General features: G+C 41.7%; 1 protein-coding gene across 10 annotated transcripts in view; it reads left to right on the top strand.

Moving 5' to 3' along the window:
- SGMS1 (sphingomyelin synthase 1) overlaps window positions 1–24,372 on the top strand; it is a 213,205-nt gene that overhangs the window by 154,855 nt on the left and 33,978 nt on the right. For 8 of the 10 annotated variants that reach the window (XR_007775152.1, XM_050959559.1, XM_050959563.1 and 5 more), the window contains one exon: window positions 14,577–15,423. Coding sequence is in view for 9 of the 10 variants with exons in the window: in XM_050959559.1 (XP_050815516.1) it covers window positions 14,783–15,423 (641 nt within the window). In the remaining variant the exon portion in view is untranslated. Of the gene's footprint in view, window positions 1–108; window positions 720–14,576; window positions 15,424–24,372 lie in introns of those variants that run through there. The other 2 variants (XM_050959564.1, XM_050959568.1) reach the window with 2 other exon arrangements.

The raw sequence follows: 24,372 nt of genomic DNA, 5'->3' as shown, positions 1-24,372 counted from the left end.
AGAGATCTTTGGGTTTGACATAAATAATACAAAGAATGAATGTTATTTATAAAGGCATTATTTATTAGATAACTATTTATTATCATATATCCCAAATGGCCCCTGTTTTAGCTACTATCAATCTGATGTAACTAAGGTATCAGTGTAACTGTAACTCAGTTCTTCTCACCTGTCATTTATCTCTGTGTGATTCTGTTTGTGTTACCTTTTAACTGCATAGGTTTTAACTGAATTCTTTAACTGTGGGTGGATTTATATTTGTAATTTAGAAAAGAATTTTGTTTCTCTCTGGAATGTTAAAAATGTGCTGATCAGTTAAGGTGATGATTTTTCTTTCCAAAGATGGACATGTAAGTTGTTTCAGCTATGTTGAGAGTATATTTTTATCTTCATTGCAATCTTCCATTCTGAATGTGAACTTTGTCACTGTAATCCAGGTATTTATTACCTCTAATCTGATCATTACAATGTGTTCCACCTGTGGGCTACCCTTTGAATCAGTGGCATTGGAACAGTTTTTAAAGTGGGGGTGCCGAAATCCAGAATAAAACTCCAAGCCCTGTGTATGATGGAAACCACTTGAAGCCAGGGTGTGCTGCTGCACCCCTAGTTCCAGCACCCCTGCTTTGAATCTACTCAGAGGTTGCAACTGTCTCAAAATACAACAGCACGATTGCTGAAGAGTCTCCTGCTCAAGATTTGGTGATGCCTGCAGTCCTGTAAGCCAACTTAAACGTTTACTGTAATGTTTTAAAGCCTTTTGTTATGTAATCAGTCTGCTGAGAGGCCATCCCACATCCCTCTAGAAATCATCCAGGGTACAATCTCAAGATGACAGGAGGCAAGGCTGCCTGGGAGTGGTCGCAGTAATTTTGAAATATGCCCTGTAGGTATAGATTTCTTTCATTGTTAGGAAATGCACACACTAGAGTTACATGCTCTAGCTTTAAACTTAGTTTCCTTTAAAGCTTATATTGGTTTGTAGACCCAGGGCCACCCAGAGGATTCAGGAGGCCTGGGGCAAAGCAATTTCAGGGGCCCCTTCCATTTAAAAAAAAAAAAAAAAAAAGTTGCAGTACTATAGAATACTATATTCTCATGGGGGCTCCTGCAGGACCTGAGGCAAATTGCCCCACTTGCCCCCCCCCCCTTCCCCGGGCGGCTCTGTGTAGGCCTGTTGGTGTATTATAGCTGAGGTAGTGGAATGGTACTAGTGGTGTTGCTGTTAATATTTGTATTACTGTAGCGTCTAGGGGCTCTAGTCATGGACCAGGTCCCCACTGTGATAATCATACAAATACAGAGCAAAAGAGTCAGTCTTTGTCCCAAAGAGTTTACAGTCTAAGTACTAAGGCAAACTGTTTCATGCCAGCATTGGTGGTAGTTTTGATTATATAGATTTTTGCACAAAAGTGTATCACTAATTAATATTCAGACTGTTACAGTAACTTGTTTGACCTCTTTTTGTTTAATATTTATTATATAGACACTGTTGGCTAGACTTCAAAAACAGTGTTTGCTAAAGGAAGATAAACTCAATTTCTGGAAGATGTTTTGTTTGTTTTTGATTACTTACTGTTGGATCTTAACAATAAAAGTAATGGCACTAAAACCACAAGCCAATGTGCAGTTTTAGAATGTATATAATGTAGGTACAGGGCTTTGTTTTAAGAAATACTTTGTTACTGCCTGTGCTGATATTAAGCTTTTTAAAAATAAAAGTGAAAGCTCAAAGCTGCATGGCTATTGGTGAATAGCTGTTCACAGCTTTTGAATAAAACACTAATTTCTTAGTGATTGTTGCCTTGATAAGAAAGGGCTTCACTTAGAGAATAAAACTCCAAGCCCTGTATATGATGGAAACCACTTGAAGCCAGGGTGTGCTGCTGCACCCCTAGTTCCAGCAACCCTGCTTTGAATCTACTCAGAGGTTGCAACTGTCTCAAAATACAACAGCACGATTGCTGAAGAGTCTCCTGCAACAAGAATGAGGAACAGATGCTCCTCTGGCTTCAGGCATGGGACTTGGAGTTAGGCAGTCTAGTTTCTGTTTTTAGATATTTCACTCTATTTCTTGGCAACCTTGGTCAGTGTTGCCAACTCTTTCATATTTATCCTGAGTCATAAGATTTGACTCCTGCTGCAAGCAGACTTGCTGATGTGACAAGTTCGGGTCATTTTTGAGGAAGCAAAATAAGAGAAATTGAGGCCTGGTCTACACTACACGTTTAAACCAATTTTAGCAGCGTTAAACCAATTTAATGCCGCACCCATCCACACTACGAGGCCCTTTATATCGATATAAAGGGTTCTTTACATCGGTTTCTGTACTCCTCCCCAACGAGAGGAGTAGCGCTAAAATCGATATTACCATATCGGATTAGGGTTAGTGTGGCCACAAATCGACAGTATTGGCCTCCGGGCAGTATCCCACAGTGCACCACTGTGACCGCTCTGGACAGCAATCTGAACTCAGATGCACTGGCCAGGTATACAGGAAAAGCCCCGCGAACTTTTGAATTTCATTTCCTGTTTGGCCAACGTGGAGCTCTGATCAGCACAGGTGACCACACAGAGCTCATCAGCACAGGTAGCAATGCAGTCTCCTGAGAATCGAAAAAGAGCTCCCGCATGGACCGCAGAGGAGGTACTGGATCTGATTGCTATATGAGGAGAGGATTCAGTGCTAACAGAACTCTGTTCCAAAAGACGAAATGAAAAAATATTTGAAAAAATTTCCAAGGCTGTGATGGAAAAAGGCCACACCAGGGACTCAGTGCAGTGCAGAGTGAAAGTTAAGGATCTCAGACAAACCTACCAGAAAAACAAAGCAGCAAACGGAAGGTCCAGGTCAGGGCCGAAAACATGCCGCTTCTACGCTGAGCTGCATGCAATTTTAGGGGGCTGCGCCACCACGACCCGACCCCCTGTCCGTGGATTCCGAGGTGGGGTTGGAATCTCAACCATGGCTAAGGATTCTGCAGACGGGGAAGATGAGGAGGAGGAGGAGGAGGAGGAAGAGGAGGACGACCTTGCAGCGAGCACACAGCACTCCGTTAACCCCAACAGCCAGGAGCTTTTTGTGACCCAGATGGAATTACTTTCCCAGCCATTCCAAGCCACTAGCCCAGACAGTGAAGCCATGGAAGCGACCTCTGGTGAGTGTACCTTTTGTAAATATAAAACATGGTTTAAAAGCAAGCGTTTTTTAATGATTGATTTGCCATGAGGGCTTGGGATGCATTCGCAGCCAGTAAAGTTACTGGAAAAGTTTGTTAACATGTCTGGGGATGGAGCGGAAATCCTCCAGGGACATCTCCATGAAGCGCTCCTGGAGGTACTCCAAAAGCCTTTGCAGAAGGTTTCTGGGCAAGGCAGCCTTGTTCCGTCCACCACAGTAGGACACTTTACCACACCATGCATGTAGCAAGTAATCGGGTATCATTGCATGACAAAGCATAGCTGCGTATGGTCCCAGTGATTGCTGGCATTCAAGAAACATCTGTTCTTTATCTCGCTCTGTTATCCTCAGCAGACTGATATTGTTCATGGTAACCTGGTTGAAATTCAGGAATTTAATTAAGGGGACAGAGATGACCATTTTCCTACTGGGCTGTTGCTTAAAAGAAATCCTTCCTTGCACGTAGCCAAGCGGGGGGAGGGGGGAAGGATAGCGCTGAGCTTTTTTGCGTTTGGCTAGGAGGAATCTTCCCAGCTACCAGCCACGTGGTGGGGAGGAAAGGGGGGTGATTAGCAGTGATCTTCCATGATACCAGCCAAGCGGTGGGGGGAGGGGTAAAGCAATCATCCTAGAGAATTGGATGGGGGGGTTGGCTTCTGCTGCTTCATGTTAACAGGAAAGAAGCATCAGAGGGCACTGTATGTATGAAGGCTGGAGAAGCCAAAAGACAATGGCTTACTATGGCCTCATGCAAGCTGAATTGTGATGCCCGGACATGTGACTGTGAGATCTGTAACACCAGAGCCACAGGCACTCAATATTAAGATGCAAAATGCGACCTTGTAGTGAAATCACATGTGCTATGTAAGGTGAATAGTGTTGTTCACTGTGAAAGAGTATAGCCATTGTTCTATAAAATGTATCTTTTTAAATACTTCTCTCCCTTTTTTCCCTCCCTCATGCAGCTGCACATTTTTCAAGTCTCCCTGCTCCATCCCGAAGGCTCTCTCAGATGAGGCGGAGGAAAAAGAAGACGCGTGACGAAATGTTCTCGGAAATCATGGAAGTAACCCGCAATGAAAGAGCTCATCTGAATGACTGGAAGGACATGGTAGCAAAGTACAGGAAAGATGCCAGTGAACATGAGGATAGGAGGGACGAACGTGAGGATAGGAGAGACGCTCGAGATGAGAGGTGGTGGCAGGAAGATCAGAGGTGTAGGCAGGAAGATCAGCGGTGGCGGGATGCAACGCTGGAGCTGCTGCGTGATCAAACTGATATCCTCTGACGTCTGGTGGAGCTTCAGGAAGAGCAGCAGGGTCACAGAGTGCCGCTGCAGCCCCTGTGTAACCACCCTCACCACTCACCATGTTCCATATCTTCCTCACCCAGACATTTAAGAACGCGTGGGGGAAGGCTTCGTGCTCCCGCCCACTCCACTCCCGTGGACAGTCCAACCAAAAGGCTGTCATTACATTGAAATGTGTTTAATGGCCTTTTCCTTCCCTCCTATCCTCCTCCCAAACCACACTCGGGATACCTTTTCAGTTCTCTGCCTCTTTTTATAATGACTTTTTAATAATGAATACATGATTTTTAAACGATAGTGACTTTATTTCCTTAAGCAAACTGTAATCGAAGGGGGAGAGTGGGTTGCTTACAGGGAAGGAGTCAATAAGGGGGGGGGGGCGTCATGAAGGGGAAACAAACACAGCAGTCACACTGTACCCTGGCCCGTGATAAAACTCGTTTTAAAGCTTCTCTGATGCGCACCGCTTCGTGGTGTGCTCTTCTAATAGCCCTGGTGTCTGGCTGCGCGTAATCAGCGGCCAGGTGATTTGCCTCAGCCTCCCACCCCGCCATAAAGGTCTCCCCCTTACTCTCACAGAGATTGTGGAGCACACAGCAAGCAGCAATAGCAAAGGGGACATTGGTTTGGCTGAGGTCTGAGCGAGTCAGTAATGTGTGCCAGCGCGCCTTTAAACGGCCAAATGCACATTCTACCACCGTCCTGCACTTGCTCAGCCTGTAGTTGAACAACTCCTGACTACTGTCCAGGCTGCCTGTGTATGGCTTCATGAGCCATGGCATCAAGGGGTAAGCCAAGGTTCTGCTGTCTTGGGGGAAAGCTATTATTCACCTACTTCCCAAATAGGATAACTGGGAGCTTGTAGAAGGTCACCTCATTCACCCACTTTGGGCAGAGCTGAGAATAGAATCAGTTTCTCTGCTATAACTGAGCCAAGTCTCATTGCTTTTGCCACATAATAGTTCAGAAGGAACATAGCGAACTTGATGCTTAGATTAAGTGTGGTTCTGTCACACTTGAGCAGCTAAACTGCGTTGGGGTGACCAGACAGCAAGTGTGGAAAAATTGGGACAGAGGGTGGGGGGTAATAGGTGCCTATGTAAGAAAAAGCTCCAAAAATCGGGACTGTCTCTATAAAATTGGGACATCTGGTCACCCTAAACTGCATACAGATGTTTGACTCCACTGCTGCTTTCATGCAAAGAGATCTGCCCCTCTAGCTTAAGTGGAAGAAGTTTATGCATTTTCATCCAGAAATCCTGGATTCAGCCCCTGCAGATGACGCAAATGTGTGTGTGTGTGGGGGGGGGGGTGATACAATTGGCTATGCTGCCTGTAAAATTTGCTCCCAGACCAGGAAGTGAACCAAAAATCCTAATACCTAGAGTTTCAATGCCACCTCACAAGTATAACCTACTGTGTGTGTTGGCTCACCTGTATGGGCTGGGCTTTTTCTGTGCAAATTGCTCTTATTTCTGAAGTAGAAGAAATCTGTGCTATATTCTGACGTTTGTGAGTTCAGAGCTTTCTGATGATTTGTGGGGAGTAGGAAAAAACATATATGTATGAAAATTAGTGTAGGACCCAGGAGTTCTTTCTGTAATTTTATCTTGCTAAACATGCATTTAAAGTGATGTGGATTTTGTGCTAACACTGGCTTTACAGCTGCATTTATTATTTGCACTTGCTTAATGGGAGTTGTTCCTTTAAGACTAGGATATGGCAGATTGAAAGTGTGTTTGACACTGAGAGCAAAGCCTGGGAGATTAACCTTTTTCCAGAGAGTGAAAGATGCAACCTCTGTAAGTTCCAAAGGTATGAGAACTTGATTTAATAAACTGACCTTTGCAGAAAACCTAATTCTCAAAGGTGTAACATTAACTGTAGTGGGGACTCAAGGCATTACTGATGCAGGATATACTCCTGAGGGAATTCTGCACCAAAAAATTGCAAATTCTGCGCACAATATTTTAAAATTCTGCAAATTTTATTTGTCAATAAATAAAGGCGGCTCCAGCATGGCAGTAGGGAGCACAGGCCACTGGCTGCATTGAGGTGGGAGATCACACTGAAGCACCAACAGGGACTCAGGCAGTGAGGCTGCATCTGCTCCTGACACGGTGCAAGGGCTGGGTCTGCCCCAGAAACACCCTGGGGCCCTGCCCCTCTGTGCCAGGCACACCAGGTGTAGGTGGGCAGGCTCAGCCCAGCAGGATCCAAGTGTGGAGGGGCTTAATGTGGTGGGATACAGATGTGGGATGAGAGGTTTCTATGTGAGACAATCTGAGTGTGAGTGGCTCAGTGGAAGATCTGGATGCACAGGGGCTTATTGAGGGAGTCCGGGTGCAGGGGCAATGGGATTCTGCAGAAGATCCAGATGAAGGTGGTTGGGGCTCAGCAGAGGAGTGTGGGGAGATGCGGCTCAATGGAGGGGATCTGGGTGCTGGGGAAGTGCTTGGGCTTGATGGGGTGGGGGGTCCAGGAGCAGCTGGTTGGGCTTAGTGAGATGGGGGTCTGAGTGTGGGGTGCTCAGAGGAAGGTCCAGATGTAGGGAGGTAGGACTTGTCCAGGTGAGGGTTCGATGGTCCTGCTCCCACTTCTTCCGCATTTCTCTATCCCCTTTTCTTTTCCAATTAACCTTTAGGTAGCCATCTGAGACAGTCAATTACTCTCAGGTGGACCTTCAGAATGAACATGGGCCCTGATTCCCCTTAAAGGAGCCAGTCACCCTGTGAGAACAAGTAACTGTACATCTGGCTTTATCTAGTTAATTTTCATATCTGTAGAAAAATAGTGAATGTGCATTATTTTCCTCTGCGTCAGATTAGTTAATTAACTCAAATGGTTTCCTGAATGTGCCAGTCCCATTCCCTGCCCCCCAGAGTGTTCAAAGCCTATCCCTGCCTCCTGCTTTTCCCATGTTTCTTCCTTTACCCTTTCTGAAGCTTTTATGTCATGCAATGAAAGACTTTATTCTGCTACTGTAGGTATCAAGAAGCTGAAATGACCAAGCTGGGCCTTGCTGTGTGGCAAACATAGAGGATAAATATTGGGGGGATGGCATGGTGGAGTGCTTTCTTGTTCTGCATTTGGACAAGATGTTTGAGATTTCTCATAAAATATGAGTGGCAATACCCAGGCAGAATGCCATGAATTTCAGATGCAGTTTTGCCTCAACTCAGACTCGCCCGATGCCTATCTACTTTACTAGCAGCATGGAGTATTTGTGGGTTTACTGTTGGCATTGAGAAAAGAGACCCTATGAAAATTATGTAAATATTTATTTTTCCATAAACTGCTAATCTAGTATGTCTTTAGATAACTTTTACAAGCGTATTGTTTACTCAGCAGATTGTAATGGATTATGCAACTCTTCTCGTACTCTTTTGGAGAAGTTTGATTTCCAACATATATTCTAGCAGGATGTTTGGCAAAACCCACTTCTCTAAATTGCTGTTACACTGATTTATCACATGGTTTTAGCCTATTCATACGTCTTTGTTTTTAAGAGTGGTTACATCTAGTTGCAATAGCTTCTGTGACCCAAGAACCTCTTAATGCCACCTGGCAAGGGAATATAGAGGGGGACAGGTATCTCCTGATTCTGGTGTATACATTCTGGTTCATCAAATAATATCATGTGAGGTCTCAAATAAAAGCCGGAGTCACACTGGCTGTTAATATCATCATGAAATATCTGTACAGATACTTTTGCATATATACTGAAAATATATGCTTACAGTCTGTATCAAGGTGTCAGTCACCAGCAGAGGTAAAAAACATGTTTCCTGTCAGACGAGATATCTAAGGGGCAAACCAGACACCCCCTTATCCTGTACTTAGGAAGTAAACTGACATCACATTTACAATGATGAAAACAGGACCTTAAGCAAACTTGGTTGAAAACTCTGCAGAGGTGAGACTTTGAGTGAGATAAACTTCTTTGGACAGGAGGTTAACCTGTTAGTTAAATTTAGTCTCTAGAAAGTGTATTATGATTTTGTTTTATATGTAACCATTTGTTTCCAGTATTTTTACTTACTGTCTGTTTAATCTTCACTCTTTGATAATAAATCTATTCTTGTTTTTACTGTAAACATATATAAAAGCTGAGACGTTAAGCATAGTATTGATCCTGAGTTGAATCGTACAAGCTGGTGTGCTCTTTTTTCCTTTGAGAACAGCAGGCCTGGTAGTTCTGTAAGTAGCCAGTGTCAGGCTGGATATCACAGGGAAATGTTTCAAAGGGACTTGGGGACAGGGGTGAACCTACTGTTAAACTGCAATGCACACTAAGGGCTGCCATAGCCCAGAGGAGAGTGCTTAACCTCAGAGAACTAACACCCAGCTAAACACAAGAAAGACTCCCTGGCACTGGAGGGAGTGGAACATGGTGTCTCACAGGCCTGAGTACCCCAGTAAAATCTTGTTGTACCAGTTTTCATAGTCTATAGAATATTCTAGTCTTTTGTATTATTTTAAGAATTTTGAAGCACTTATAAAATTTGTGGACAACGTGAACCCGGGAGAGGTTGCAGGCACTTTGGAGGACAGGAATAGAAGTCAGAAGGATTTAGATATATTGGAGAATTGGGCTGAAAGCAGCGAGATGAAATTCAGTAAAGACAAGTGCAAAGTACTCATTTAGGAAGGAAAAATCAAATGTACAACTACAAAATGGGTAATAACCGGTCAGGGTGTGGAGATTATAGAGGATCACAAACTGAATATGAGTCAACAGTATGGTGCAATTGCAAAAAAAGGCAAATATTCTGGGATATCTAACGGGTGTGTCATACGTAAGACATGAGAGATAATTGTTCTACTCAAATCACCTTGGGATTGGCATGTCGCATCTCAGCTGGAGTATTTTGTTTCGTTTTGGGCACCACACTTTATGAAAGATGTGGACAAATTGGAGAGAGAGCCTAGAGGAGAGGAACAAAAAAAAGAGATCAGAAAACCTAACCTTATGAGGAGAGGTTGAAAGTACTGGGCATTCTTGGTCTAGAAAAGAAAAGGCTAAGGGGGATGTAACAATTTCAAATACATAAAAGATTGTTATAAACAGGATGGTTGTCAATTGTTTTCCATATTCACTGAGGGTAGGACAAAAAGTAATTGCCTAAGTTCACAGCAAGAGAAATTCAGGTTAGATATTAGGAATAATTTTCTAATTGTAAGGATAGTTAAGTACTGGAATAGGATGCCAAGCGAGGTTGCAGAGTCCCTATTACTGGAAGGTTTTGAGAACAAGTTGGACAAACATTTGTCAGGGATGGTCTAAGTATACTTGGTTCTGCCTCAGCTCTTGGGGAATGGACTTGATAACCTCTTGAGAGCCCTTGCAGCCCCACATTTCTGTGATTTATAGCTTGCATTTTGCTTTGTATTGTACATCTTGATACAGGAGAGAAGGAATCACCCCGAACAGTTAAGGAGGCGAAGCCTCATACCCTTAAGGCTGGGAGGTCTGCTGCCACCACTGACAATAAGAAACGTAGGGTAGTGGTGGTTGGAGACTCTCTGCTGAGGGGGACGGAGACACCCATCTGTAGCCCTGACCGTTCATCCCGGGAGGTATGCTGCCTGCCAGGGGCCCGTATCCAAGATGTTACAGAGGCATTGTCGAAGATTATCCGGCCTTCTGACTACTACCCCATGCTACTCATCCATGTGGGCACAAATGATACTGTGAGGTGTGACACTGAGCAGATCAAGAGTGACTACAGGGCTCTGGGAGTACGGGTTAAGGAGTTTGGAGCGCAGGTGGTATTCTCTTCGATTCTTCCTGTTGAAGGTAGGGGCCCGGGCAGAGACAGATGCATCGTGGAGGTGAATGCCTGGCTGCGAAGATGGTGTCGCCAGGAGGGCTTTGGCTTCCTCGACCACGGGATGCTATTCGAGGAAGGACTGCTAGGCACAGATGGTGTTCACCTTTCGAAGAGGGGAAAGCCCTTATTTGCGCACTGACTGGCTAACCTAGTAAGGAGGGCTTTAAACTAGGTTCGACGGGGACAGGTGAGCAAAGCCCACAGGTAAGTGGGGAACAAGACCTGGGAGATGGGTTGGAAACAGGAGGGAGCACGGGCTATAATGGCAGAGAGAAAGGAGGGTCAGGGCAAAGCTGGGAGGCAAGATCAAACCAGTATCTTAGATGCCTATATACAAATGCAAGAAGTATGGGTAATAAGCAGGAAGAACTGGAAGTGCTAATAAATAAATACAACTATGACGTTGGCATTACTGAAACTTGGTGGGATAATACACATGACTGGAATGTTGGTGTGGATGGGTATAGTTTGCTCAGGAAGGATAGACAGGGGGAAAAGGGAGGAGGTGTTGCCTTATATATTAAAAATGTACACACTTGGACTGAGGTAGAGATGGACATAGGAGATGGGAGTGTTGAGAGTCTCTGGGTTAGGCTAAAAGGGGTAAAAAACACGGGTGACGTCATGCTCGGAGTCTACTACAGGCCACCTAATCAGGTGGAAGAGGTGGATGAGGCTTTTTTCAAACAACTAACAAAATCATCCAAAGCCCAAGATTTGGTGGTGATGGGGGACTTCAACTATCCAGATATATGTTGGGAAAATAACACCGCGGGGCACAGACTATCCAATAAGTTCCTGGACTGCATTGCAGACAACTTTTTATTTCAGAAAGTTGAAAAAGCTACTAGGGGGGAAGCTGTTCTAGACTTGATTTTAACAAATAGGGAAGAACTCGTTGAGAATTTGAAAGTAGAAGGAAGCTTGGGTGAAAGTGATCATGAAATCATAGAGTTTGCAATTCTAAGGAAGGGTAGAAGGGAGTACAGCAAAATAGAGACAATGGATTTCAGGAAGGCGGATTTTGGTAAGCTCAGAGAGCTGATAGGTAAGGTCCCATGGGAATCAAGACTGAGGGGAAAAACAACTGAGGAGAGTTGGCAATTTTTCAAAGGGACGCTATTAAGGGCCCAAAAGCAAGCTATTCCGATGGTTAGGAAAGATAGAAAATGTGGCAAAAGACCACTTTGGCTTAACCACGAGATCTTGCGTGACCTACAAAATAAAAAGGCGTCATATAAAAAATGGAAACTAGGTCAGATTACAAAGGACGAATATAGGCAAATAACACAGGAATGCAGAGGCAAGATTAGAAAGGCAAAGGCACAAAATGAGCTCAAACTAGCTATGGGAATAAAGGGAAACAAGAAGACTTTTTATCAATACATTAGAAGCAAGAGGAAGACCAAGGACAGGATAGGCCCACTGCTCAGTGAGGAGGGGGAAACAGTAACGGGAGACTTGGAAATGGCAGAGATGCTTAATGACTTCTTTGTCTCGGTCTTCACTGAGAAGTCTGAAGGAATGTCTAGTATAGTGAATGCTTACGGGAAGAGGGTAGGTTTAGAAGATAAAATAAAAAAAGAGCAAGTAAAAAATCACTTAGAAAAGTTAGATGCCTGCAAGTCACCAGGGCCTGATGAAATGCATCCTAGAATACTCAAGGAGTTAATAGAGGAGGTATCTGAGCCTCTAGCTATTATCTTTGGGAAATCATGGGAGACGGGGGAGATTCCAGAAGACTGGAAGGGGGCAAATATAGTGCCCATCTATAAAAAGGGAAATAAAAACAACCCAGGAAACTACAGACCAGTTAGTTTAACTTCTGTGCCAGGGAAGATAATGGAGCAGGTAATTAAAGAAATCATCTGCAAACACTTGGAAGGTGGTAAGGTGATAGGGAATAGCCAGCATGGATTTGTAAAGAACAAATCGTGTCAAACTAATCTGATAGCATTCTTTGATAGGATAACGAGCCTTGTGGATAAGGGAGAAGCTGTGGATGTGATATACCTAGACTCTAGTAAGGCATTTGATATGGTCTCACATGATATTCTTATAGATAAACTAGGAAAGTACAATTTAGATGGGGCTACTACAAGGTGGGTGCATAACTGGCTGGATAACCGTACTCAGAGAGTAGTTATTAATGGCTCCCAATCCTGCTGGAAAGGTATAACGAGTGGGGTTCCGCAGGGATCTGTTTTGGGACCGGCTCTGTTCAATATCTTCATCAACGATTTAGATGTTGGCATAGAAAGTACGCTTATTAAGTTTGCGGACGATACCAAACTGGGAGGGATTGCAACTGCTTTGGAGGACAGGGTCAAAATTCAAAATGATCTGGACAAATTGGAGAAATGGTCTGAGGTAAACAGGATGAAGTTCAATAAAGATAAATGCAAAGTGCTCTACTTAGGAAGGAATAATCAGTTTCACACATACAGAATGGGAGGAGACTGTCTAGGAAGGAGTATGGCAGAAAGAGATCTAGGGGTCCTAGTGGACCACAAGCTTAATATGAGTCAACAGTGTGATACTGTTGCAAAAAAAGCAAATGTGATTCTGGGATGCATTAACAGGTGTGTTGTAAACAAGACACAAGAAGTCATTCTTCCGCTTTACTCTGCGCTGGTTCGGCCTCAACTGGAGTATTGTGTCCAGTTCTGGGCACTGCATTTCAAGAAAGATGTGGAGAAACTGGAGAGGGTCCAGAGAAGAGCAACGAGAATGATTAAAGGTCTTGAGAACATGACCTATGAAGGAAGGCTGAAGGAATTGGGTTTGTTTAGTTTGGAAAGAGAAGACTGAGAGGGGACATGATAGCAGTTTTCAGGTATCTAAAAGGGTGTCATCAGGAGGAGGGAGAAAACTTGTTCACCTTAGCCTCCAATGATAGAACAAGAAGCAATGGGCTTAAACTGCAGCAAGGGAGATTTAGGTTGGACATTAGGAAAAAGTTCCTAACTGTCAGGGTAGTTAAACACTGGAATAGATTGCCTAGGGAAGTTGTGGAATCTCCATCTCTGGAGATATTTAAGAATAGGTTAGATAAATGTCTATTAGGGATGGTCTAGACAGTATTTGGTCCTGCCATGAGGGCAGGGGACTGGACTCGATGACCTCTCGAGGTCCCTTCCAGTCCTAGAGTCTATGAGTCTATGAGTCTATTTTATATTGTTGATTATTTAAAATTAAGTCCGTATGGAGCTGTTAAAATTACAGATTATAATAAAGCATAACTTTAAATCAGAACTATTGCAAAGTTTGTACGGTTAATATCTACATCGTGGATCTGAAACTACTCCCTCTGCTTAGATTTCATGTTGCATCTAATACTGGAAGGGTCTATTTTTCCAGTTCAGATTTCAGTCTGACCAAAATCTTGTGAATTTCAATCTTCAAGATGGCTGAAATCTCATATCATCAGTCGACTACCTTTACTGTCAGCTAAAATCTTGTGAAAACATCTTGAGATGAGCATGATTTGTGTCAGACTTGTATGTTGTCTCTTTGGTGCTTCTCTAGCTAGAATGCTAAATTCATCTTTTAAAGAAGCTGCCATAATTCTCACTATAAAACTGCAAAACTGATAAAAACAGGTGATTTACCATGCTTTTCTTTTTATAAATTATTACTTTAAGGGAAAAAACTCATACCTAGAAAAAACACACTTGCAGCTTTTCATGTGTTTGCTAGCTTTAAACAATACTTATAATTTTTAGTTTATTGCCCAAAATTGTCCTGGGTGCTTGACAGAACAAAGGCAGGGTCCCTTCCCTGAAGCATTTACGGTCTAATATCTAGGTACGATACAAAGAGTGAGCATGCCATACAGTAGTATGGAAGGGGTGTGAGAGGACTGGAGCTACATTAGTAAGATCACACAGTTGATGGATGACCATTTAATGATTTTACTATTTGTATTACCTAGCTTGAGGAGCCCTAGTCATGGACCAGGACCCCATTGTGCCAAGCGCTGTAGAAAGAGAACAAAAAGAGGTTCCCTGCCCCAGACAACTTATATTAACTGTTAAAATGACACATACAGAAGATCAAACTAGTAACTATCTTGAGTATTCAGAAACAAACCTAAAAAGAAAAGTCATATGCATTTGTCTGAATTTAAAAAGCTACTTCTTCATGCTCCTATGTAGATATTGCTTCTTTGGGTTAATTTTTTCTTATGAACATAAAATGCAAACTTACTGTTAAACACCATCTTAATGCCTTTTTTTTTCTCTCTCATTAGAAAGAAGAATATAAATGCAAAAGAGGTGAACCATTTCCTGGACTGGCTACAACATACTGGTATTTGTACAAAGTGTTTAGAAACTTGTCAACTTGCCAAACTGGTTTTTGCTGCACATCTGACAGGATGAACAAGCAAAAGAGAGGCTTTTTGTTGTATTGGAACAATAGTGACTGCTGCCTGGTTTAAAGTAAACTTAAGACTGCATGAATTTGCCTGACGAAATGAAAGAAGTGACATTCTGGTCACCCAAAGAGGTGGCAAATTGGCTGATGGAGAATGCTGTTCCAGAATACTGTGAACCGCTGGAATTTTACACTGGGCAGGATTTGATCAATCTAACTAAGGAGGATTTTAAGAAGCCACCTTTGTCACGTGTGTCTTCTGACAATGGACAGAGGTTGTTGTACATGATAGAAACTTTAAAAGTGGAGCACCACATTGAGGCGCACAAAAATGGGCATGCCAATGGTCACCTCAGCATCAGTACAGCTGTCACCACAAGTGAAAATGATTTCAGCACTAAAATCAAACTGAATGGGATGCCAAATGGATATAGGAAGGAGATGATAAAGATCCCCATGCCAGAGCCAGAGCGTTCCCAGTATCCTATGGAGTGGGGGAAGACTCTTCTGGCTTTTCTTTATGCACTTCTCTGTTTCATCTTTACCACAGTGACGATCTCAGTCGTCCATGAACGAGTGCCTCCCAAGGAGGTGCAGCCTCCCCTACCAGATGCATTTTTTGATCGTTTTAACCGTGTACAATGGGCCTTTTCTATTTGTGAAATTAATGGCATGATTCTTGTAGGACTCTGGTTAATTCAGTGGCTGCTCTTAAAATACAAGTAAGTACAATTTTTTGCAATCATGGTGTTTGATATACTAATCACTTTTGGGAGAAGCAGAGGTTTAAGGTATAAAACTGAAATCTTTGTAGTGTTTTTTAAGTGTTCCATTTTCTTGGGGTGATTTTTTTTTTAAGTCAGTGTACTCTTGGCAGACTCAGAGAAGAATCTAAATCTGTATCACATAGTCTATATAGATTTTTTTGGAGTGTATATGTTTTTTGTTCATAAAGTACAGAAGGAAGCTAATCCTAAATACAGTGGTTAGTATAAATATGCAGGCTTGTCTTTACTTCACAGTATTCCCCCAAATTCAAGCCCTGGCCATACACAAAAACCATTAACTTTTGAATGTGGGGGTGCTTTTAACTCAAGCTGGGTCACAGCTTGAATTAACACAGCTCAATAGCACAACTCCTCAGCTGCTCTTGCAATCATTCTGCATACCTCAAGTGTTCAGTTTGTGAGTGTGTCCACTCACTTGAGTTAGGCCAGCTCAAGTGATGAGAGCTGGAGTTAACTCCATAGTGAAGACATATGCTAAAATGATTATATCACATTTTTAAAAGTGCAAAAGAAGATAAACAAATATAATGAAAAACACACATAAGACACAAACCGTATCATGTGAATAAAACCACATGAATAGTTCCGGGATTTCTGCATCTTAGCTAGCCATTTTAAGATGTATGGGTTTTGTCTTCCATGAGATGAGGAAGATAATGTCCACCTTAAACTACCAGTAGATAAACCAGCTTGGTAACTGATTAACATGATATTTATCTCCTGTTAAGCTCTGTCAATGAAGTATTCAAACCATTGACTTTTACCAGTATCAGGATTTTCATAGCTTGTCACTTTGAAAAGAAAAGAGCAAGAATAAGCATATTTGAGATCCAGAAAACAACTATTAAACATCCAAAAAAGCAGTCTTGATAATCAGCATTGGACAGAATTGAACATGACATCAGTGGGTGCTCACAGAGTATAGACTCTAGTAAAGTGGCGTGTTAAAGCGTGTCATTGAAAGGAATGGAATGCTACATAAACCTGCATGGCCCTTGACTACAGAGTATGTCAGAATTGTCTACGTGGGCTTGGCAGAAAAGCCTGAGGTGTGAAAATTGCATGACACTTTCGTATAATTTGCTTAATAAATCAAAGTGGGTTTGCACAATTTCCCCTTAAAAAAAAAATCCATATATTGCCCTATCACTGTATCAGTTTAAACCCCTGGCATTCCATGCATCCTATCATCAGTTAATCATTTTTCTCATCCGCCCTGCTGCCTGCACATTTCTTCACTTTCCTCTTTTCATACAGTAAAGTAATTCTCCTTTATCCATCTGCATTCTGTTCTGAAAAGGTTTCATATTCTGCCCAACTCCATGATATCTGAGCCACCATAATTATTCCCCTCATTCCCTACAGTCCATCAGTACTCTCTGCCTTTCCCACCTCCACAGTCCACATGTTCCCTCTACTCCTTCATCTTTTCTCCTAGAGTCTGATGCCTGGCTTATTTTCTCAGCAGTAATTCCCTTTTGGCTGTTCCTGTTTCTTCCTTCAGGCAAACTTAGCAGTATAGGGCTGAGGGAAATGGGCCAGTGATTGAAACTCTCTCTTCCCCAGCCAGCTGCTTAGTACTCTTATCTCCCTCTCTCCAAGCTCCCTTTGTGTGTCTCAGAGGAGGAAGACTGGGAGCTGAGGGCACAGTTAGGACAAGACAAGATTGACCATAGGCATTATTGGTTTGTGGTAGGACCTCTAGCTCCTGGAGTAGTGTGATGAGTTTGGAATCTCAAATTTCATTTAAAAAAAAAAACCAACCAAGCAAGCTTCTAGAGCATGTTGCAAAGAAAACCTTGAAAATATGACAAGTATAACTAAAGCCGTAATATTTGCTTGGGTCTGCAGACAGCCTGGAACAATAGCTCTGAGTGGCATGAAATATCCCATGCATCTCTGGGAGTCAGAGTAGCTGGCAGGAGGGCCAGGCACTGCTTGTTCTGTAGGCCTGCAGTATGTACATATATACAATCAAACAAAAAGTTAGAATGTATGTATAATATTTATATACATTTGCTAGAATAATGTGTGAAGTTCTGGTCACTACATCACAAAAAAGAGAGAAGAAATATAAGGGTTCAGAAGTAGGCAATGATTATTAGAGACACTGAGCGTGTCTACTCTGCAATGAAAGACCCATGGCTTGGGCTCGCAGGGCTCTGCTGCAAAACTATAAAATTGCAGTATAGAGGTTCAAGGTTTGAGTGCCCAGGCTCTAGCTCGAGCCCAAATGTCTACACTGCAGTAACAGCAAGGAGTCGGGTGGCACCTTAAAGACTAACTGATTTATTTGGGCATAAGCTTTCATGGGTAAAAAACCTCACTTCTTCAGATGCCACCCAACTCTTTGTTGTTTTTGTGGATACAGACTAACATGGCTACCCCCTGATACTTGATACACTGCAGTAAAAATCCCAAACCCTGAGCCCCACGAGCCCGTGTCAAATGACCCAGGCTCTGAGAGTCAGTGCTGCCAGTTTTTATTGCAGTGTATGCCTGCACTGCAAAGACATACATGTGAGGCAAGTTGAAAATTAGGACTGTTCAGTTAAGAGAAGATGAGCAAGTGAATGGAGAGGGACATTATTCTCATAATACATGAACAAGGAAACATCCAATTAAATTGAAAGGCAATCAATTTAAAACTGATTTAAAATAAATATTTTAATACATAGTGAATATTTGCATGTGGAATTCATTGCCCCAAGATATGACTGAAACCAAGATCTCTGCAAAATTCAAAAAAGCATTATACATTTCTATATAAAATGCGAACATCTGCAGTTCTGCCAGATAGGTTAAAAAAATAACAGATATGAACCACTAACACTAAAAAATGACAGATATGAAATAATAGATATGAACCACTAACGTGGTGAGAAAAAATCTTTATCTGTGGGCAGATTATTCTATAGTTGTCCTTTGCAGAGTTTCTTGAAGCTTCCTCTGAAATGTCTAGGTACTTAACCACTGGCAGAGACAGGAAAACAGGCGTGGCAATATCTGATTTGCTAGGGAATTTCCTGTGTTCCTAGTAGGAGTACAGTTCAGGAAAGTTTACGGATTAATCTGAGCAACTCCAGTTTAAAGAAACACTGACAAATTTGAATTTTTATACTCTTTTTTTAAAATCAGACTTCTGACAGAGTACCCTTTAAATGGTGTAATTTTCCGGCTTTTCTGCAGACATATATGAAGGTCTTTCCAACACTAGAGGGTGGGTGGGCATGAGAATGACTTCCAGATGTTCTTAAGCATTACACTGAACAAAATATGGGTGCTTGGAAAATTCAATGCAATAAAATTTTACTCAGCCGCTAGCATGGAAGGAATTTTCTCCACCCATTCCTCTGTTGTGCTATTCTGCTCTTTGGTGTCAATGGTGGCATTTGTATGAATAGTTAATTGTTTCCCTTGAAAACAAAACTATATTCAGACTTCCAGCTCTTGAAGCAATGCACCATTTTAAAGAGTACTATAGTATCATTCAAAAGACTCTTTTGCTATCTTCTTCAAGAAAATGAATTAGAGCTGTTAACTAGCAGGATAGACTTCAACTTCTTTTCAGGAGGATCTGCTATTGTAAAAAATATTCTCCAAAATACTATGAATCCCTTCATCTGATGTTGAATTTCCAAGATGCTCATGCAGGCTGTGCACAAGTACCTGCTTCATATATGCAGATTACATTTGTCTACACTATATGTTGAACAGAATAAAATATGATCAGGGGGTGCCCTTCTAGTGAGAGACGTGAGCTATGGACTCTCTTAGAGCGTATTTATACATTACGTAGTCAAGAATAGCTCTCAATTCTGCTTTTGAGTGGCTCCATGGAGTGTCTCTGTTCATTTTATAGGTCTTAAAGTGATTGTGCCAGTCTCATTCATATTTCCTTCTTTTGAAAGGCTGGGGGAGAAGGAGCTATGGTACAAAATGTGGGTACAGATCAGTATGAGTAGCAACTACCCCAAAGCCCCTATCAGCTAGCTAGCCTAAGGAGGAGAGAGAACTTTATACTTGAGACCTTCCAACCTCCCACATCCTCCCTGGTGTCCAGGAGCAATTCCCATTTTGTGGTTGTCTCCTATGGCCTTACAGATCAAAAGTTTCTACACTTCCAGAACATGAAGGATTAATTTTCCTTGTATTGCCTCCGTAGATGTTACTTTCTTTCCATGCATATTTGTGATGACTCACAAGTCAACCAGTGCCTTGCTACCCCTAGTCATTGCCTGGGATGGTAATGTGTCAAGTAATTATACTTGATCTGTTGCCAAGCTGTTTGCAGTTTAAACCTGCTCTGGTTTAAACCTACTCTTGCTGAAGAGCTACCATGCCCAGCATGAACATGACATAAAGTTGAAAATATGGATGATGAGAAGTGTATAGATGCTATAATTTGATGATTATTAATGGATATGTCTGTGAAGGAAAATAAGGACACATCTTTGGCCCTGATGGAAACGTATTATATTGGATGGATGGACTTCTTTCTTGAAGATCAGAATGGAAAAATACAGTTTAAAAGAAGTGAGGTTTCCAATGTTTTTAAGCTACAATAAAAAACTTGTGATTTTGGTACTTTTTTTTTTTTTTTTTAGTTATGCTGTTTTCCTAGGAAACTTTTGAAACATGGTGTTTCAAACTCTGGTATACTTCCAGCACTCTGTGTGGTGTTGGGCATATTATTAAGTTTTCTGCTCTATTGCTGGTAACAAAAAAATACATTTATTTTCATTTTGAAAAGTGCCCCATAATGATTTAATTGAGCAATCTTTCCTTTTGACACTTTATCCATTTAATATACTGTTTTATACTTGAAACTCCATTACATTTGCAGTGAGTGCTGTGTTCCTAAAAGAACAGCATATAGTGCCCCATTTTGTTGTAAATTGCCTGAGCCCCATTTATTCTTACAATTGTTACTGAAACTAGTAAACTACCAAATCATTTCTGCATATGTACGAAGGAAAGTGTGGGGGAGAGATTTAACATAGTCTTGTTCTTCAGCTTTGTTTGTGGGTATTTGTAACATACCAGGGTATGATCCAGACCAGCGAGGGACTGTGTCACCCCTGCCCTGTAACCTGGGGTGTCTTGCAGTGCCTAGTAGTTGTAACTTCCAAACTGGACTGCCCACAACCAGTCACTAGCATGCAGGCTACTCTCAGATTTGTTTGTATAACTTTAGCCTGCCAGTTACATCTTGGTTATACTGCAGGGTATACACTATAATATATATATACATTAGCCTCTTATCTTAAATAGTTACCCAGACACTTCAGCTTAAACACATTGGGTTATATAAAACAACAGAACAAGTTTATTAACTACAAAGAGAGAAATTTTAAGTTGAGTAGTAGTAATGCAGCATAACATTCAGACATGGTTACAAGAAAAACAAAAGATAAAACAATTTCTAGTCCCTAACTTAACAAACCATATTAGATTCAAGCAAAATTTCTCACCATGTGCTTCCTGCAAGATTACTGACCAAACTCTTTCAGGTCAGGAAGCCCCCTCTCACCTCCCTAAGAGTCCAATGGCTATTTCCTTTGTTGTCTTAGGTGCATAGAATGTGATGGGCAGGGAGGTTGGGGGTGCCTGGGAGTGTTTGTGCTTCCCTTATATAATTTCAGGTCCCCTATCTGAAAAACATTTTCAGCTGAGAACGAGTAGATAAAGAGTCTACGGGGAAGGACATTCTAACTGGCTTCTTTTCCCCCACCTGTTTGAGCTTCCTTTATTTCCCCTTCTTGCTTGATGACTCTGTTTACTGCTTAAATGCAAATTAAGGCACACATATATTCCTTTGTTTAGGAAGACCTGTTTGTGACTTCTGCCAGGGTGAGGCTGTTGGGTTTGGAATGTGTTAATAACATCATTAAGGGAAATCGTATAACTCAACATATGATGTTGCCATGCATATTTTATCAGGACAGTACTGAACAACAAATTATGAGTTTTCTAATGATACCTCACAAGGCACATCTTGTACAAAGATTATTACAGTAGTGTGTAGGGTGTGAATACAGGGGTGTATTCTGTCACATTATTAGCTTCTGATAGCACAGTACAGTTAATACTGGTTCAAAATAATTCCATGTATTGTCACAGAACTTTAAATTAAAATCTAGCAAGCATAGTAGTACTGATTTCTGAATCACTTTGTCCTATAAATGAAGACAACTCCCGCGCACACACTATAATTTATTTTCTTTGAATATGTGTCAGTGTCAAGCTTACTGTGCATATGCATGTGCACAAGATTAGGGTTTTTTTGAAATGGCAGTGCCAGATACTGGGCTCATATCATCCCTTGGTGCTGCCCTTTGATGAGGAAATATATTCCACCTCGCCATTGCTGACATATTCCTTCTTACTGGCTTAGAGCAGAGATTCCTCTTCTTGGGTATTGTAGAGTGCCACTTAGAGTGCCACCCCAGCTGGAGCAGGAGTGGCACTGGAGCAGCTCACCTCAACCTGACCAGTACCTGTACAGTATGCCAATGTGGCCACATTGGCCTTGCAGAGGACCATCCTCCCACATGTCACGAAGCATATCACCCTCTCCAAAGGAGATCATGCTCCTCAGTGGGTTCACACCAGAACTGTATGTGGTTCCATAGAAATAAGAGGTGTGTGACAGAGGCCAGTTGGCAGAGGGTCTTTTGTTCTTTACCAACAATTCTTTGCCAAACCCAACTTGCAGGATATTTATCCATAAGGGGTAACATGTAAGGTATCTACATGAAGCACATAACTTGTCAAGATTCATAATTATTGAGATGTATGTATAGGTAATATTTTAAAGAATGATGTACCTATATTGAAAGTATGCATTGTGGTCTTAAAGTAAAAATTAGTCACCACTGAGTAATATATCTCAGGGGTGGCCCATTCAAGGAAGGGGGAATTGTCACCTCTCCCTGGATAGCCGATGATGTAATTCAAGGCTCTGTTGACTTGAGTTGCTCCATCCCAAGACTACCAAAGGAAAACTATCAGTAACAATTGCAAACAGATAAAACCACTTGGAAGTAAAAAAAAGAAGAAACCTTACAACAGACTGGGGTTCGCCCTGTCTATAAATAAAGATAATAGACTGTTTCACTATAGCACAGAATGCGGCGACGCACTCTGAATCCATTCACAGAGAAAACATCTTGTGGCATGGAGGTGTTTTCCTGAAAGTTTCGTTCCTGATTCCTGTAAAGCCATCAGCTCTGCAACAGACTGACCTTGGGGTGAGGTGGGAAGGACCGACTTAATTAGATAGGAAAGGTAACTATTGTTAAGTATAGGCTGTAGTTCACATTCTACTATTTTGTTTTGTATGAGGACAACACAAGATATCTCACTGTATCCCACTGAATATCAAGGCCAACTCCACCCCAGCTCAAACAACATTCTCTGCCTGCTTCTGAGATCTGCCAGGCAGCAATGTGGAGTAACCCACTGACCTTTATCAAGCATTATGCATTGAATCTAATGGCTAGACCAGATGCCAAATTCAGGAAAGCAGTACTACAATCACTGTTCAACTCTTAGACCTGACTTTAGAGAGTGTCAGCTTAGAGAGACAAGGTGGATGAGGTAATATTTTTTTTAATTGGACCAACTTCTGTTGGTAAGAGAGAGAAACTTTCAAGGAAGAGCTCTGTGTAGCTCTAACGCTTGTTCATCTCACCAACAGAAGTTGGTCCAATAAAAGATATTACCTCACCCACTTTGTAATATCCTTGTGCCAACATGGCTACAATACTACATCTAGCTGGCACTATTCATTCTCATTATCCGAAGCAGATACTGTTTGCCAGTCATGAACAGTGGATCCACAGACACGTACTCAAGAGAAAAGTTACATTCGCTATAGTAACTGTGGTTCTTCAAACTTTTTATTCAGTGTAGATCCCACAACCTACCTTCCATCTCCACTTTCGGAGTCTTTAGCTATCACAACTTTTGAATGGTGAGGGAACTGAGGCAGGGTTCCCTCTTTACCCTTTTGACCTCAAAGAGGAGCACAAGGAGGCACAAAATCTGATTTTGTGTGCATGAGGCTCATGTGCACCTATAGTGTGGGCTGCACATTGACTGCAACATCTTGATGAACCACAATTCTTTGAGTTGGCTGCCTCCTAGATTTGTGGCTAAATTTTTTTCCTATAGAAGCATAAATAATTGAGCATTTTAGAGGAAGAAGATTCTGAGAGCTATGTTATGAGTTTAAAAACCTGGCATTTGGGTAAATATTCTAAACCATTATATGCTCAATCAAGTGATTAGGCTTTTAACAAGGAGACCAGAAATCTTTGACATCATAAGTAGAATATTTATAATACAACTTCCTTCATTGCATTTTACCTTTATAGCTGTTAATAATTATAAGAGAGTTTGTATTATTCTCAGGCAAACTATCAGAAGTAATCCTGATCTTCTGAGATGACAGAGTAACCATGGAGACAACGAAAAAAGCATTCATAGGCATAATTACTTCACTGGATAGTGAAGATAACTGGGAAGTCACTGATATACTATAGGTTGTATGTTAATATATCAAATGACATTTTGGCTAGTTCCTTAAACATTATCTCCATTTTTGTACAGGCAAGGTGGGGCACTGAAGTTCAGGGTCCAGCTCAGGAAAGCATCCCTTTTTAGGGAAGTTAAGCATGTGTTTAAATGCTTTGCTGAATCAGAGCATTGCTCAAAGCTATGTAGAGAGTTGGTGCCAGAAAATGTGTTGGGGTTCCAAGTTTCCTGATGATTTCTCTAACAACTAGAAAATCATGCTTCCCCATGAATAAGTTATTCCTTTAGGATTAAATCTATTTACTATGGTTTACTAAAGTTCAATATGTTTAACAAGAAAAT

Source organism: Gopherus flavomarginatus, chromosome 6, assembly GCF_025201925.1.
Source record: "Gopherus flavomarginatus isolate rGopFla2 chromosome 6, rGopFla2.mat.asm, whole genome shotgun sequence".
In the NCBI taxonomy this organism is placed as follows: Eukaryota; Metazoa; Chordata; order Testudines; family Testudinidae; genus Gopherus; species Gopherus flavomarginatus.
The sequence above is the reverse complement of the archived record's forward strand: the minus strand, read 5'-3'. Positions and strand labels throughout refer to the sequence as shown.